The sequence below is a fragment of the Gracilinanus agilis genome, chromosome 4, assembly GCF_016433145.1.
Source record: "Gracilinanus agilis isolate LMUSP501 chromosome 4, AgileGrace, whole genome shotgun sequence".
Lineage (NCBI taxonomy): Eukaryota > Metazoa > Chordata > Mammalia > Didelphimorphia > Didelphidae > Gracilinanus > Gracilinanus agilis.
The window spans coordinates 385,995,311-386,012,483 of NC_058133.1; the positions used below are offsets into that span (position 1 = coordinate 385,995,311).

The following is a 17,173-nucleotide window of genomic DNA, read 5'->3' on the forward strand; positions in this document are numbered from 1 at the left end:
GGTCCTATCTTGTTCAACATTCTTTTCATTGACTTGGTTTAAATGAAAATATAAAAGGCATGTTTATCCACTTGTGAAAAGATATGAGAGTGAACAATTTGAAAAGGATAATAAATACAATGGATAATAGAATCAGAATTCAAAGGTATTTCAATAGCCTGGAACAATGGACCTAAGCAGAAAAGATTAAATTTAAGAGAAATTAAATACCATGCTTAGTGTTTTGGGTTTTTAAATCATCTAGGAAAGTATATGGTAGGGATATCAAGACCTGTCTAAGAAAACACTTTATATAAAAATAAGGCCTAGAAGTCAGTCAGTTAATTTGCATTTATTAAGCATGTATTATGTGTCAGGGACTGTGCATAATGCTGAAGAAATAAAGACAAAAAACTGTCTTTGACCTCAAGAAACTTTACAGTTTAATGTTCATCATAAATTAAAAGTGATCTAAAAATCAGTTTCTTTGACTTTCTGCTAATACCATCACTTCCAGATCAAGGAGGGCTCGCTGGCTATATAACATTAGAGAGTTGTGTAAAGTTCTGGACACCACATTTTCCGAATGAAAGTGATATACTAAATAGAATCCAGAATAAGAGGATGATGAGGTATATTGAAACCCTAAGATATGGGAATAAGTGGGAAGAACTAGGACTATTTAGCAGAGAGAAGATGAAACTCCAAGAAGTTACGCTAGCTATTTTTAAACATTTCAAAGACTACTGGCAGAAGAGAGTGTAGATTTGTTTTGTTTTTGCCATAAAAGCCAGAATTGTACCAATGGGTGGAAGATACAATTACACCAATATCAAATCAATTTAAGGAAAGAATTTATTACAAATAGAGCTGTGGAAAAATAGAATAACTGCTTCTAAACATTTTGACAAAAAGTCATTATTATATTATAAAAGAGAAATTAGTACAGAGCTTATTAATTGATCTAACCATCAGAGAAAGTAATTTGGAATTATACTCAAAAAGTTACTATTGGAGTATACATCTGCTTTAAGAAATGCTATTATGTATATATGTGTGTATAACATGTTGGTGCACATGCTATATCCAAATACATGCATGTATCCACAATGTCATTTATATTTGTATGTATATATGTGTGTATGTCAATGATGCTATAGAAAGAAGTTCTTCAATAGCTGCAATGTGGTCCACTTATTTTAGAAAATAATTTGGAATTACACCTGAAAAATTACTATTAGACTATGTATGCTTTAACACAGTGGTGTCATTATTACATGTGCGTGTATATATTCACGAATGCATGTATATGTGTGTGTATATATAAATCCAAAAGGGCTAAAAGAAAAAAATCCATAAGTACAAAATATTCATAGCAGCATTTTTTTTGAGACAAAGAACGAGAAACACAATGTGTCCAATAAGTACATGGGGAAGGATGACCAAATCATGATATATGAATATAATGGAATATTATTGTATCATAACAGATATTGAAAGAGATGGATTCAAAGGAACCAGGGAAGACTTGTAGGAACTGATGTAGAATAAAATGAGCAGAATCAAGAGAATGAGATTTACAATAACAACAATACTGTAAAAACAAATGACTTCGTAAAATGTAAGAACTCTAATTATTATAGCATCTCCAAAAGATGGATGGTGAAGCTTGTTTGCCACCTATAGAAAATATATAATATATAATGAGACATATATTTCCAGATAGAAATCAGGAAATGAAATTATTTTGCTTAAGTGTATTTTTTTGGTAAGATAAGTCATTTATTTACTAATTTTTGTAGGAATGAATTAGGGATAATGAGTATGACACCAAAAAAAGAGAGAAGAAAATAAAGATGTATATAAAACATTTTAAAATTATACAATATGGAAAAGAATGACGGAATATTTTGCAGTGCTAATACTACTACATTAAATATAACATTTTAAACAAGTTATATTTTAAAAGAGATTCATAGTTTCACAAAAAAGGAAGTAGTCATTTTCAAATCTAATACACTGTCATTCTAGTATTTTTGTCAAGAATTTAAAAGAATGGAAAAGGTCACATTAAAGCATTTTTTAAAATGATACAAAGTAAGAATATATTTGTATTCCATTTGCATAAACCTGCTAAATCTGTGTGCAGCATCTTCCCTAATAACTTTCAAGTTGAAATGTTATTAATACTATTTTTAGGGAAGTTATTTCAAGACATTTTTTCTATTTTCACTTGTGTTCCATGCTCATTAGCTACATTAATATATAAATAGACTAAAAGCATGTTATATTACCATCAGGCTCTTTTACAACAACAACCTCTTGTTCTTCGTGTCGGTTCTCTCTAGATTTTTTAATATTTTCCAATTCCGTCCAATAGTCTTCAAAAGATAAGTCATCCAACGAATCCTGGGAACTTGACCGATCAAATGGTGGCTTTTCTGCAACGTTTTTAGAGCTTTCATGGTTCATCGTATATTGGCCAGACCTGCGACTATAAATTCAAAAGAAAATGGTTCATTACTGAATAATAAGGTACACTTAAAACTAAGTAAATCTCAATTGATAATATACACAAATTTTTAATAGATTAAAATAGTTCTTTTTGAAATATAACAACTTTTTAATATGAGAATCTTACCAGTATAACAATTCAAATATTAGGACGTCAGAGAACTAGGTTCAAATTTAAATTCTACCATTTATAACCTGTGTAATGACTTTGAACAAGACATTTGACCTCTCTAGGCTTAAATTTCCTCATTTATAAAACAAGGAGATTGAACTGGTGAACTGAACAGTTTGCCTTCATCCTCTAAATAGTAAACACTCTCCTGGAGAAAAATGGGGAAGAACAATTTTCAACTTTATGAATTATCTTTCATCTTTAACTATAACTAATTACAATCTTATGAGACAGTCAACAATTTGTGTCCTGACTGGACAATCTGTGGACATGTCAATAAAAATGGGTTTGAATTTCACAAGTACATTTGAATTTATAATGTTCTGCTTTCCATATAAATAAGGCAAGCTGAATCAAGATTTATTATTATTATGTTTAAAAAATATGTTTCCATGTTTCCATGATTCATTTTCTTTCCCTCCTCTCTTACCTCCTCCCTCACGGAGACAACAAGCAATTCCACTGGGTTGTACAAATGTTATCACTTGATATCTATTTCCATTTTTATAATATAGCAATCTTTTAAACCCCAAATCCCAAATTATATTCCCATATAAACAAATGATAAGTTATAAATTTTTCTTTTGTGTTTCTATTACTGTAGTTTTTTCTCTCAATGCCGATAGCATTCTTTCTCATAAATTCCTCAGGAATATCCTGGATTATTGTATTGCTACTAGTAGTAAAGTCCAAATACATTGGATAGTTCCACAATGTTTCACTTTCAGTGTACAATGTTCTCTTGAATCAAGATTTTTATATAGCATAAAGGCTTACTTTAAAAATAAATTTCACTATTGGAATTGAAGGTTATACATAACAATGACTCTTTAATTTCTTTAATATTGTTATAACCTACTAGAGACATTTTCAAAATCAGTCTTCATCTATAGAATATGTATATGTTTACACATATATATGTACATTTATAGTTATTTTATATATATCTTCCCCAATGGAATATATGTCCCTTGCAATGAATGATAGTTTCATTTTGGTACTTATATTCACCCTCAACATTCTGCCCAAAGTCTGATATAAGTGGGAGCTTAATAAATGTTTTTTGATTGTTTACTAGTACTTATATGCAACAATAAAGCATAAATATGATTTAAAAACCATTCATTTGAAATTTTCCATAATTTACACTTCTAATTAGGTAGAAATATACTTCTTATTAATTATGAAAAAGCAGTTTGCTAAAGAAGGACCAGAAGTTAAGAAAATCTCAGAGGACCAGCATCAATGACAAATAAAGTATATTTTTTTCTATCTACATGGCAAAGAAAATAGAGATAATATGAAAATGTGTACTTCAAAGTAAATTATTTAAAGTCTTTTTTTGCATCAATTGCTATGTCTGGTCTTCCTAGTACTAAGCAAAGAAGATTCCAAAAGAACAGGATAAGAGTTCTGGCTTTAGAATCGACCCCTATATGCATTGTGAGTTAAGTAATAAAATGGGAAACTCAGAAGAGAATAACAAGGAAAGGGATGGTACTTTCCACATCCTAATTACAAATCAGATTCATCAGTTTGTTAGAATAAGCTCTCTAGGAGACAATTTTTTGTTAATCTATATCTATTTACTATGATTAAAATAATAGCTTTTCATTTTTTAAATTATTATGAATGTTAGAAAAATCTTTAAGAAATTCCAGGCAACAGGGCAAATCTTCCCTTTATTTTTATTCTGATTTGTGCAACAAAGGCTTAGAGCAATATCATCATTTATTCCTATCAATTCATTGTTGTTGTTTTGTCTTTTCAGTCATGTCAGACCCTTTGTGACCTCTTTGGGATTTCTCTTGGTAAAGATACTATAATAGTTTGCCATTTCCTTCTCCAGTACATTTTACAGAGAAGGAAACTGCGGCAAACAGGGCTAAGTGCCCTGACCACAATCTAATGTTTGAGGCCACATTTTTACTCAAGTCTTCCTACCTCTGGGCCCAGCACTCTATACCCTGTATCACTTAGCTGACTCTTTCATTAAGTCCCTACTACGCTCTAGGAATTGTGTTGGGTGGAATTGCTAGAGATTAAAAGGAAAAAAAAATGAAACCTGTCCAGCCCACAGAAAGCTTGTCTCTAGTTTACAACTTTCTCTTGATAATTTCATAAATTCCCAGTGGGTTCAATTAACTATATCAGGGATGGTGAACCTATGGTATAGGTACCAAAGACGGCACGCAGAGTGTTCTCTGTGAGTATGCAGGGAAAATGAAGAAGTATCCCTCGACTGGGGAATGGCTGAACAAACTGTGGTATCTGTTGGTGATGGAATACTATTGTGCCAAAAGGAATAATGAACTGGAGGAATTCCGTGTGAACTGGAAAAACCTCCGGGAATTGATGCAGAGTGAAAGGAGCAGAACCAGGAGAATATTGTATATGGAGACTGATACACTGGTAAAATCAAATGTAATGGACTTCTCTACTAGCAGCAATGCAAGGCTCCAGGACAATTCTGAGGGACTTATGAGAAAGAATGCTATCCACATCCAGAGAAAGAACTGTGGGTGTAGAAACACAGAAGAAAAAGTTTCCTTGATCACATGGTTCGATGGGGATATGATTGGGGATGTAGACTCTAAATGATCACTCTATTGAAAATATTAATAATATGGAAATAGGTCTTAATCAATGACACATGTAAAACCAAGTGGAATTGCACATCAACTATGGTAGGTGGGAGGGGGAGGGGAAGGAAAGAACATGAATCATGTAACTGTGGAAAAATATTCTAAATTAATTAAGTAAATTTTTAAAATTAGAAATAAATAATCACAAAGAAATATTACTAAATTTATTTCTGTAGTTTGTACTATCATCTTTTATAATTGTACCCCATACTTTATGTGGTTTTAATATTTTACCGTGTTTTTTAGGTCATTTTGTGTTCTTATCTCTCTCTTCATACTGTGGTTTTTAGATGGTAGAAACCATGTCCACACTTCTTTGTGAATATCTACACTACCTAGTACAACACGAAACATAAATAATGTTGACTGATGGGCTGAACCATGATGATTAATACAAAATGATATTTTGTTTTATCTCTTCACTAGGAGGAGACTTAGTTTTACGCTGAATAAAAATCAGCTAAGTCTTTTTCACTGCCAAAGGAATGTGTTTATCCTGAGAAAAAATTTCCAGTACATTTCTATTAAGACAGAACGTGTAGAAAAAAGTAAGGTATCTAGCAATGATACTGTTTAGGAGAAAGCACTACATAAACACACCTTCTCTTTTACGTAACAATTTCAAAAGCTAATTAAAGAGGAAACCATGACACTTTTCATTAAAGAATGAATCTAATACTTTGTCTCTGATAAGATTCAGGTGATAAATAGATAGACAGGGGTCTATGGGTATACTGTAGCAAGAATGAAGCACCAAAGGTGTTGTGGGGAATTGGTTGCAAGAAAATCTACTTTCCCACATGACAAGAGGAAATACGCCCAGTGAAAGCAATAACTTCTAACTAGGAATCAGTCGGCCGTGGACTTTGTACTTTCTGTACAGATGTCATTGTACTTTCTGTAATTACATTTTACATCAATAAACATATGAAGTCATATATTTTCTATTTAAAGGACACTGTGCTTCAGTGACTGCACCTACTTAAAAATCTGGGCCTTCTTCAGACTGTTTTAGGTCTCCTGGTAGAAGGCAGTTCACTACTTTCCTTTATTCAATTTTTAAAAAATGTTAGAGAATATTATGTTTATTTTGGAAATTAGGGTTTTAAAACACAATGCAACATCTGCAAAGCATAAAGATATGGAGAAAAGTTGCCAAAAGAGAGATCCAGACATGTGGTATCCTGAAAACAATCACTCAAAAAATCATTTATATTATAATCAACACCCAATTATTTCCCACCTGGTTGCGCTGCATGAGAAGCAGTTTCCTTCCCCCTCTTTCCCCTATGAACCCAACCTCCTCTGGGCAAGCATTTTCCCCATAAACCCAGCTGTGCAAGCAAGTCTTTTCCCCAATCTACAGGATGTTCTTGCTTTTTAAAAAAATAATTAATTTGTTTGTTTGCTACATTAAAATTCTCAGGTAACTGCCTTTCTCCCCTCCCAATATGAGAGAAGGTATTATTTGACAAAAAGATACATGTATAAACTAAATTATACATTTTTTACTTAACAGTTTTTTCTTTGGAGGTAAACATACACAAGTTATTCTTCAAACAAAATATTTGTTACTTTATATAATATATTCTCTTGGTTCTTCTCATTTCTTCATAATTCATGTAGGTCTTTCCATTTTTTAAAAATTAACTTGCTTGTTATTTCTTAGTACATAAGAGTAGTCTATCAAAATCATATGCCACAACTTTTTTAGCTATTCCCCAGTTGACGGGAATCCCCTCAATTTCCAGTTCTTTGCCACCACAAAGAAAGGTGCTATAAATATTTGGGTTTCTGAACAAAAAAAATAACACCTCACATACTGGATAGAGAAATTCTTCTGTCCTGGTTTTACCATCCAAATTTAATTCAGAACCTATTAATAAAAATAGCTTGGGCATGGATTTTAAGATCAACCACCAGTGGAAGAAATAAGACTATATTTTCCCAATGCATTAATGGAAATGTTTCATGAGCAGAATAAAAAAAATAATTCAAACAATGAGAAGGCAATATAAGTCATTTCTTGGTGATAGAAGAAAGCTTAGTTGGCTTGGCAAAATCAGCTTCCCACAGAGTGATGCAGTCCCCTTGGAATATCTTATCAACTAGGCAATTGTAGCTTGGTAAATGATCTCTATCTTTTAGTGTTATTCCAAGTGCTGATGATAAACTGAAGAATCTGATTAGTTTCGTCTTGTTTTGTTTTAACTTTTTAAAGACAGGGATCACTTTTGCTTTATAGGATTTTCCAAAAATAATAATAGTGGCTATATGATGGCCCTTAAGGCATATATCATCAAGTCTCCTCTAATATGAATATATCTAATGTTTCTAGGTACTTTATAAAGATCTCTTTTAATTATTTCAATTTTATTTTTCCTCCTTTTATCAAAAGTAAGGTTTGTTCTAACCATCTAATTAATCATTTACATTTAACTTTTCCAAGGTCAAAGGCAAAGTTGTTGTTATTCAGTCATCTTGATCATGTCCAACTTTTTGTGACTCCATTTAGAGTTTTTTTGGTAAAGATACTGGAGTGGTTTCCCATTTCCATCATTTCATTTGACAAAAGAGAAAACTGAAGAAACCAAGGTAAACCAGGCTCATACAGCTTCTATGTAACTGAAGTCACATTTGAACTCAGGTTTTCCAAGTCCCAGGTCCTATGCTCTATCCAAGATCATACTGTTACAAAGGGTCTGAAGAGGGATTTGAACTAAGGTATTTTGGACCTAAGCCTCCTTACTCTAATCATCATGCCAGAGCTTTTATGTTCCCTGAAGACAAGGACTGTTTCATTTTTGCCTATGCATCTCCAGGGCTTAGCAGTTCCTTTCCCATAGTAAGAACTTGATATGTGCATGCTATTTTGGCTTTTTGATTGAAGAATTCCTCTAGGGCTTTAAACATTAAAAATTGCTGCCTTTCTAAAGTATTCTATCATTATTTTCCCCTCCACATCCCTCTTAATCAAGGAAAAAGGAGATTCTCAACTCTTCCTTTACCTCAATACATATGAATTATTTTTCTGTTATTTCTAAGTCCCTCGTTAATTACATCTACTTCCCATAGTTGGCCTTTCTAATTTGTTCCCTAGACAAGATTTCTTTATTTGTAATTTTAATAACCTGGCCCAATTAGCATCTTCTCTGAATTTACCATTTGCCCTTTAGTCCCTCTTAGAATTCTGGTTTTAGTCAAATTAATCCTTTGTTATCCTTGTCATCTCAATAGATGGAAATTGTCTGATACAGAGTCATCAAGACTATATTTTTGAACAATAAAGAGATTTTTTAAGTTCTTTACCTTGGACTGTTTTTTTTATTGGGTGGCAAATGCTCCCTTATAAACCTTATTTCTCCCCAGTAATTTCCAACAAGGAAAAAGAAGCAAATTAATAGAATCTAACAAAAGATCATATACAACTGTGGACACGCAAAAAATATGCAGAGTAAATTGTATATGATCTCAAAAGCCCTACAATGAAAGTTAGAGTTCCTTGGGTCTTTGGTCTGCTATTTTGTAACCATGGGAACGCAGAACTTCAGCTTCCTAATATGTACAGGATAGATAGTATTACCTCTCTTGAAGGATTATAAAGCAAAACCTTCACTCAACCTTCTCACTCAAAGAAATTAAGGAAGAAGGCGCTAGAGGAAATTATGTGGCTTAGTGAATAAAGTGCTGATCTAGAGTCAAGAGGTTGTTGTTATTATAAAGTCATCTTTCAGCTGTGTCCAACTTTTAGGGGTTTTCTTGGCAAAGATACTGGAATGGTTTGCCATTTCCTTCTCCAGCTCATTCTACAGATGAGAAAACTGAGGCAAACAGGGTTAAGTGACTTACCCAGGGTCACCCAATTAGTAATTATCTGAGATCAAATTTTAACTAATCAAAATGAGTCTTCAAAATTCTAGGCAGACACTCTATCCACTAAACTAATTCAATACTAGAGTCAGGAATACCTGAATTCAAATCTAGCCTCAGATACTTACTATCTCTGAGGCCTTGAGCAGGTCACTTCACTTCTGCTTGACTCAGTTTCCTCATCTACAAAATGAGGATAATAATAATAGCAACAGCCTTCCAGAGCTGTTATAATGATCAACCAAGATAATTAATAAAGGCTTGTTCTCTTTTTATTATCATCATTATTATTGGACTTACTCAAAAAAAATGAGCTAGTACCCTGACTCAGATGTTTTTTCAACAACAGTATGTTGCTACATATGGTGTTACAATTTTTTGACTATACTAGCTAGTGTCCTGAATTATTAACAATTAATTCAATTCAACAAATAATAATTAACTGCTTGCAATATTGTAAGAAGTGAAATTTGGGAAATGTATAAAACTACATTTCCCGTGATCCAACATGATCCAACTGATTTCCTTTTCCGACGTCTTGACGCAGGGGAGAGCTTAAATCTCGTGGGTTAGGAGGGAGTGGTCTCTTTGGCGAGTAGGAGCTTGGCTAGGAGGCAGTAATGGAGGCGGCGGCAGTTTTGAATGCTTACAAGCGCGTGGTCTAATGATTTTATCTATCAGCATGGCTTTAATTAAAAGACTAATATATATTATTATAGCAGCCTTTATCATTTTTCATATTTACAATATACAAAGAACAGACACTAAGCTCTGAGAAATAGAAAGCTAAAAAATGACAAAAGTCCTCAAAAAGGAATCTTATAAGCCAATAAGGGAGAAGTGGCATGTACATAAATTAAGTCTGACACAAGAGAGACTCAAAAGGATCTTATAAGCTAATAAAGGGCAAGTGACATGTACATAAATTAAGTCCAATGCAAGATAGGTTGCAAAAATAGTAAAGGTGAAATCTAAATAAAGTTTTCATGGGTGCATATATCCTTTTCTGGTGAGGTCAGGAAATTTTCATGAAAAAGGAATACTTGGTTTTGGTTTTGAATGAGAGGGATTCAACAGGGAAAGATAAAGAAAGGATGTTCAAGGCATGGGAGAGGATAGGCAGAGAAAAGTTATGAAGGCCAGAGAACCTTGAATTAGATTGAGAAATCAGGAAGGCAGTTTTGTGGCTACTAAATTCCTTTTCTGAAGAGGAGGAAGGTGAAAGAGAAAGGCAGAAGAAAAGAAGAGAAGCTAGTATTTATACAGCACTTCAAGATCTACAAAATCCTTGGCAAATATTGGATCATTTGACTTTCATAGCAACCCTGAAAAGTAGGAGCTATTATTACCCCCATTTTAGAGATGAGGAAACAGAGGCAGACAGAGATTTGTGATTCACCCATGGTCATACAACTAGTAAATATCTGAGATTAAGTTTGAAATCAGTGCCCTCTCTGTGGACATGTCTGTAATCGCTCACCAGATTCAATCCTAGAAAGTCAGAGGGACCCAGGACAGAGCTGTTTCCCTCCATGCACCTCACGACATTCCTTACTTCACCCACCCCTCTGCCCAGCAGCTCAATGGGCTCCCTTGCCTGTCTGGGGTAAAAAGCTCAGGTGGGGGGGCGCGGCTCACATGCTGCATGAGGGTGCCCGTTGAGTCTGTGGTGAAGTTGTTTCCTGTGGTGTGGTTGGAGAGGAGCTAGGTTTCAGGGAATCATAGTTCACAGTGTGGCACATAGCTGGAGGGGAGCAGAACTGGAGAGGAGCAGAGAGCTCAGGCCACTCTACTCCCTGTCTCCACATGCTCCTCTCATCACCTGCCCCCTTGCCCAACAGCCCAGTGGGAGTGCTTCCTCCTTTCCCCTGTCTGGGGGTAAGGGAGGGGTGGGGTTTGGGTATGAGCCAAATGGGTGTGTGTGGTACTCAGACTCTGAGGGGAAGGGGGAGTACAACAGAGTTGGGGCGGGAGGACAGCACTCTATCTCTAAAAGGTTCACTCACCATCACTGCTCTAGGTCCACAGCTCTCTCTACTCTACCATGAAAATACGCAAAGAGAAGCGTGAAATATAGTTTGAAGGCTAGACTGAAGTCAGATTATAGAATACCTTAAGTGTCAGGTAAAGGAGTTTATATTTCATTCTATGGCCAATAAAGATCCACTGACACCAAAGAATGATATAGTCAAGGTACTTTGGCAATACATGCATAAAAAAGTCTTTATTTAATTATATGCCTATCTTAATGCGAGCAGCTAGGAGGTGCAGTAGATAGAGCACAGACTTGTAGTCAGGAAGACATCTCTGATGAGTTCAAATCTGGCTCTAGATACTTACCAGCTTTGACCCTGGGCATGTCACTTAACCTTGTTTGCCTTAGGTCCTTCATCTGTAAAATGAGCTGGAGAAGGAAATAGCAAACCACTCTAGTATCTTTGCCAAGAAAATCCCAAATGGGGTCACAAAAAGTTGGAACATGACTGAAAGGACTGAACAAGAACAACTGTCTAAATGTAGTTTTGAGTAAGGTTTGGGATGCCAAGATACAGTATAAGGAGGGAGCAGAGACTCACAAGATAGACTAAAGGAAATCAGATGGAATAAAGTAGAAAGTAAAGCAAGCCAAATTAATTGAAGGAAAATATTTCACAATAGGAGTGGCAGTCAGAGAGCACAGAAATAAGTCAGGTCCCACTGGGACGCCCTGACAAAGTGGGTGCCAAAACTGGCCAAGTTCTGTGGGGTGTAAGCAGGGTTCTTATCTGGGTAAAGTAGAACCAGGCACTGGGAGAGGGAGCCAGAAAGCTGAACCTGATACACAGATCAAACCCCACTCCAATTACATTTAGACAACTCCAAATACTGTGCTAAGTTATGGGGAATACAAACAGAAAAGTAGAACTATCTCTGCTCTCAAAAAGCTAACATTCTAATTGGGAAAGATATATAAAGATGAGATAGATATACAACACAGATAGCAAAACCTGAAGGTCTAGAGGGTTCAATGGCAGATAGTAAGAACAGGGAGTCCTATGTCTTGTCTAGAAAGATCATTCTTCACTATAGTAGTTTTAAACTCTTTTCTGATCTTTTGTTCGTTTGTTTGTTTTCCCTTCCCTACTTATGCTCCCCTCCAGTGAATTCTCACTTTTGGCAAAGGAAAACATTTAAACAAAAATGACAAAACAACCACATCTGAAAGTGGCTGCAATATTCTTCTCGTATTGTCCTCCCATGCCCTTACTTCTCTACCAAAAGAAAAGATGCTTCATCTGTTTTCTGGGTATAAGACTGGTCATTTCAATCGATCGAAGCTCAGCTACCTTTTAGTATTATTTTCAGTCACATCATTGTGTATATTTTCCTCTTGGATTTGTTTTCATTGCTCCATATTATTTCATAGTGAAGTCTTCCCAGACATTTAATTCCTCAGTGTAATGTTTTTATAAGGCAGATCTGGCTCAGTGGCTAAGAGCACTGGGCCTGGAGTTAGGGAGACCTGAGTTCAAATCTGGATTCAGAAACTTCCTATTTATGTGACCCTGAGTAAATTACTTAACCTCTGATTTCCTAACAAAAGGATCCACTGGAAAAAAAAGAAATGGCAAACCATTCCAGTCTTCTGGTCAAGAAAATTGATGGATATCTATGGTTCATAGAGTCACAAAGATTCAGACATGACTAAAATGACTGAACAATAACTGAGGTTGTTACTATACAATAATATTCCATAGCATTCATAGACCACAATTTGTTCACCCCACAGTTGATGGACACCCATTTTGTTTTCATTTCTTGCTACCACAAAAAAGTGATGCTATGAATAATATGAAATGTGTTTGATTTTTTTCTTCCTTCTTTGACTAGAAGGTCATAGGGCCAGTGACATTATCTCTGCATCCTTGAATGGTTTCATTTTAGGGCATGAAAAGTTAAATACTTTTTCTCTCATAATTCTAAATTGTTTTCAAGAATGGATGGACCAATTCAAAGTTGTACTAATGGTAGATTATTTTGCTATCTTCTCACAACATCTCCAATATTATTTCTGTCTTATCTTTGCCATTGACTGCCTCTGTGACAAAACATCAGAGTGTTTCTTCTTTAATTTGCACTCCTCTTATTCTCCTATTTTGAGTGATACAAAACATGTTTTCATATGGATGATGATTCATTGTATTTCTTCCTCTGAAAACTGTTCATATCATTTAACAATTCATCTACTGGATTGGTTTTATATATTTTTGTCAAATCTACAGATACATCTTCAATATCAGATGCTAATAATAGACCAGTAATGATTGATAGAAGAATGTCCCAGAGGAAACAGGATAAGTTGAGATCAAGGTCACAATCATAGGGATTTTCCTTGGCAAGGAAGAAAATCACATCCTCTTCTGAAACTGGAAGGAAAGGGGAAGGGCTAAGTTAAGACAATGAAAAAGTTTGGAGATGTGAAGAATGGGAGAGTAGAGAGTTCGTAATGGATATTCAGTAACTTCTCAGTAAAATTTCAGGTCAGGTCATTTGTCTAAAGGTAGAGAAAAGAGTATATATTATATGGAATAAATAAAAGTGGCATCATACTATTTATAATATATATATTTAAATCCATTTAGCTGAAAATAACTTGAACTTACATATATATTCATAAATTTTTAAGTATTACAAATTGCTTCAATTATACCTTAAAAAGATTAAAAATTTATTCTTACCCAGGGGACAATCTACCCTTAATTACCTGATTTAAAAAATCAAATCATATCCTCTGTATATTATACTTTCTTCATTTAATTTTATGGATGGACCTCTTTTTAAATATACTCTACTCAAATACCTCCATTAGATGTTCAAAATCTCCCAGCTATCACAAGAATTTATCATTTCCCATGTGGTCTATCCTCTTTTCTACATCAACTAACTCTAAAAAGAAATTTTAAGTCATATATTTTTACAAATTAATAACATTTTGGCCACAAAGCGCTTCCCTTTTTCATACTTGCAACAATTTTGAAAAAAGCAAGCACTGCCATATGGTCAGGTAAGAATATTAATCATGCAAATCTGGTCTTATGGGTTAGTGTGCTGATTTGCAATGACTAATCATTCCTGCCTCCTGCAAATGGCCCAAGTCATTTTGCTTTAGAAGTAAATGCTTAATATTATTCAATAGAAACCAATAATCTATGAAAGGGCTCTAACAGAGGGAAAGAAAGGGCAGTGTAAGCTGGGCAGGTATTGGTTAGAAGACAGTTGATCAAGATCAATCTCCATCCAATGAAAAGGTTCTGCTAAAAATCAATACTGCTTCCCACTCTTCAATATTTTGTTGTTGTTTTTCAGTTGTTTCAGTCCTGTCAACTCTCTCTGACTCCATTTCATATTTTTTGGCAGAGATATTGGAATAGTTTGCCATTTCTCCAGCTCATTTGACAGATGAAGAATTAAGGCAAACAGGGTTAAGTGACTTGCTCAGGACCACATAGCTAGTAAGGATCTCAACCAGATTTGAACTCTGGTCTTCCTGACTCTAGATCTAGGGCTCTATTCATAGTGACACTTAGTTGTTTCTAATAGATTCCACTTTGCTTCTATTAGACATCAAAATTATAAGAGCATAGATCTAGAGCTAGAAGGAACCTTAAAGGTCCATCTATCCCAACCACCTCAAATTTACAAATAAAGTGAGGTCTGAAAGGGTGAAATGAATTGTTTAAAATCATATAGATCCTATACTAGAATATGATCCCATCAATTCCCTATTTGACTCTTTCCAGTATATCATATTGTTTTTCAAGACTTTGGGAATAGTTTGTAAGTTCTCGAAGGCATTACACCAAAATGAAAAGCTCAGGATCACTTAGAGGGCAATAGAGACAGACACGAGTAATCTGAAGCACTTTAATTATTGGCACAAGAGAAGTTGCATAAGGATGTCTGTCATCAAGAGGTTTGTGACCAAAAAAGAAGATGGATGCTCATCATTCAGGGAATAGTTGAATAAGTTATGGTATAAGGCTGCGATGGAATACTATTGTGTTATAATAAATGGTGGAGGGAATAGCTTCAGAAAAAGGTGGGAAGATTTATATGAACTGAGGGAAAGAGAAGTGAACATTACCAGGAGAAAAAGCTACACAGTAACAGCAATATTGTAATACTGTAAAAGCAATATTGTAAAAGCTGTGAAAGACTTAATAACTCTAATCAAATACAATGATCCACTGTAACTCCAAAGAGAGCTCATGATGTAAAATTCTATCCATCTCCAAATAGAGAAATGATGGTCTCAGCATGCAGACTGAAGCATATTTTTATTTCTTTTATTTCTCTTCTTGATTTTCTTTCCTTGGAGGGTGGGAAGTAGGAAGGACAAAGCAAAAACAGAAATATATTGCATGTTTTGCATAACTTGCTATGTATAACAGATATCCTATATCTTACGTTATCAAAGGATAAGGAAAGGGTGGAGGGAGAGAGAGATCTTGGAACTGAAAACAAAAATTAAATTAAAAAGAATTTGAACTGTTTCATGGTGGGCAGCAACTAGGTGGCACAGCAGATAAAGTGCCAGGTGTGATATTAGGAAGATTCATCTTCCTGAGATCAAATATGACTTAGACAACTGTGTGACCCTAAGCAAGGTACTTAACTCTATTTGGCTCAGTTTCCTCATCTCTAAAATAAATTGAAGAAGGAAATGGCAAACCAGGCTAATATCACTGCCACAAAAACTCCAAAATGGGGTCAAGAAGAGATGGACATAACTGAAAACAACATGGTAAGAAGGAAGTATAACAGAGAACTCTAAGTAACTCTACTAGTAGTCATGGGGTCAGTATATTAGTAAATAGACTCCCTGAGCTCTTGTTAAAGCCAGGAGCCTCAGAGAAAGAGGGAATTAATACATTGCAATATGCACCATTGAAGGGGTTTCTTCTCTCTCTATCAGATAAGAAATGGAACAAAAAGACAAATTACTCTACATTATTAGATCCTTCTTTAAAATACCTTCTAACCTTAAATCCTATAACCTTAAAATTATACTGCTTAAATGAAAACAGATCTAAAAGAGCAACATACCCTTTTCATAGTGTACACAGGCTCCCAGGCTTTTCTGAATTAGCAAGGACATTGTTTACAGCTCAACACTTGTAACATCTTTAACATGATGATTTTTTTCAAAAGTACCCACAATCAAAGCAAGCTATACATTTTACATCCTTTCTGATAGTTCCTAGATCTTTGTTTTTACCACATTAACATCTATCCCTATCCTTTGTGTGAAAGGAACTCATTTAGCAGTTATTCTCTGTGACTATTACTGTGCTTCCACTTGTAAAATAATAGGACAACTAAAGACTTAGGAAAGAAAACGCAAATGTTTCATAAAAACTTCTTTGTGCATGGCTGATGGCTTATTGGGAACTTTAAAAATTAGGATACCTTTATTTCTGACCAACTTGTGTAATTTACATAGCCTATGGTTTAATACACCACCTTTATAAAAAGCAAATCACCTCACACTAATTACAGAATCTTCAGCATTTTAAAAGTTTGCCTTTAGTGTTCACACTGATCGTAACAGAATAAAACAGAATAAAACCTAATCCTGTCTTAAATAGCACTAACCAAATAAGTATCACCTTTTATAAGTATTTCTTTAAGGAAGCTTCTTATTTTTGAGTGAGGAAAATTACCTCCCCCATGTTTGATGTCGCAGATGGCACCCCCTGATGTCAGGCCAAGTATCAGCATACAACATTGGCACAGAGGGAAGAGCTGGGGGAGGAAATGGGGGTATATAAGTCCAGAGGAGAAGCACAAGAGGCTCTTTTGCCTCTCCCTCTTAAATTGGCTGAGGGCCTGAATTATCAGAGAAGAGCCAGCTAAATGGAGTCGCTATAATCAGGGTAATCCTTCCTTAAGAGTAATTTACCTCCAATCTTCTCTCTCTCTCTCTCTCTCTCTCTCTCTCTCTCTCTCTCTC

General features: G+C 34.8%; 1 protein-coding gene across 1 annotated transcript in view; it reads right to left on the reverse strand.

Annotated features, from left to right (window-relative positions):
* The window catches only part of ARHGAP18 (Rho GTPase activating protein 18), a 177,318-nt gene that overhangs the window by 76,871 nt on the left and 83,274 nt on the right, over positions 1 to 17,173 (reverse strand). The window contains exon 2 of the mRNA XM_044676965.1: positions 2,274 to 2,473. Within this exon, the coding sequence (XP_044532900.1) occupies positions 2,274 to 2,473 (200 nt within the window). The remainder of the gene's footprint in view (positions 1 to 2,273; positions 2,474 to 17,173) is intronic.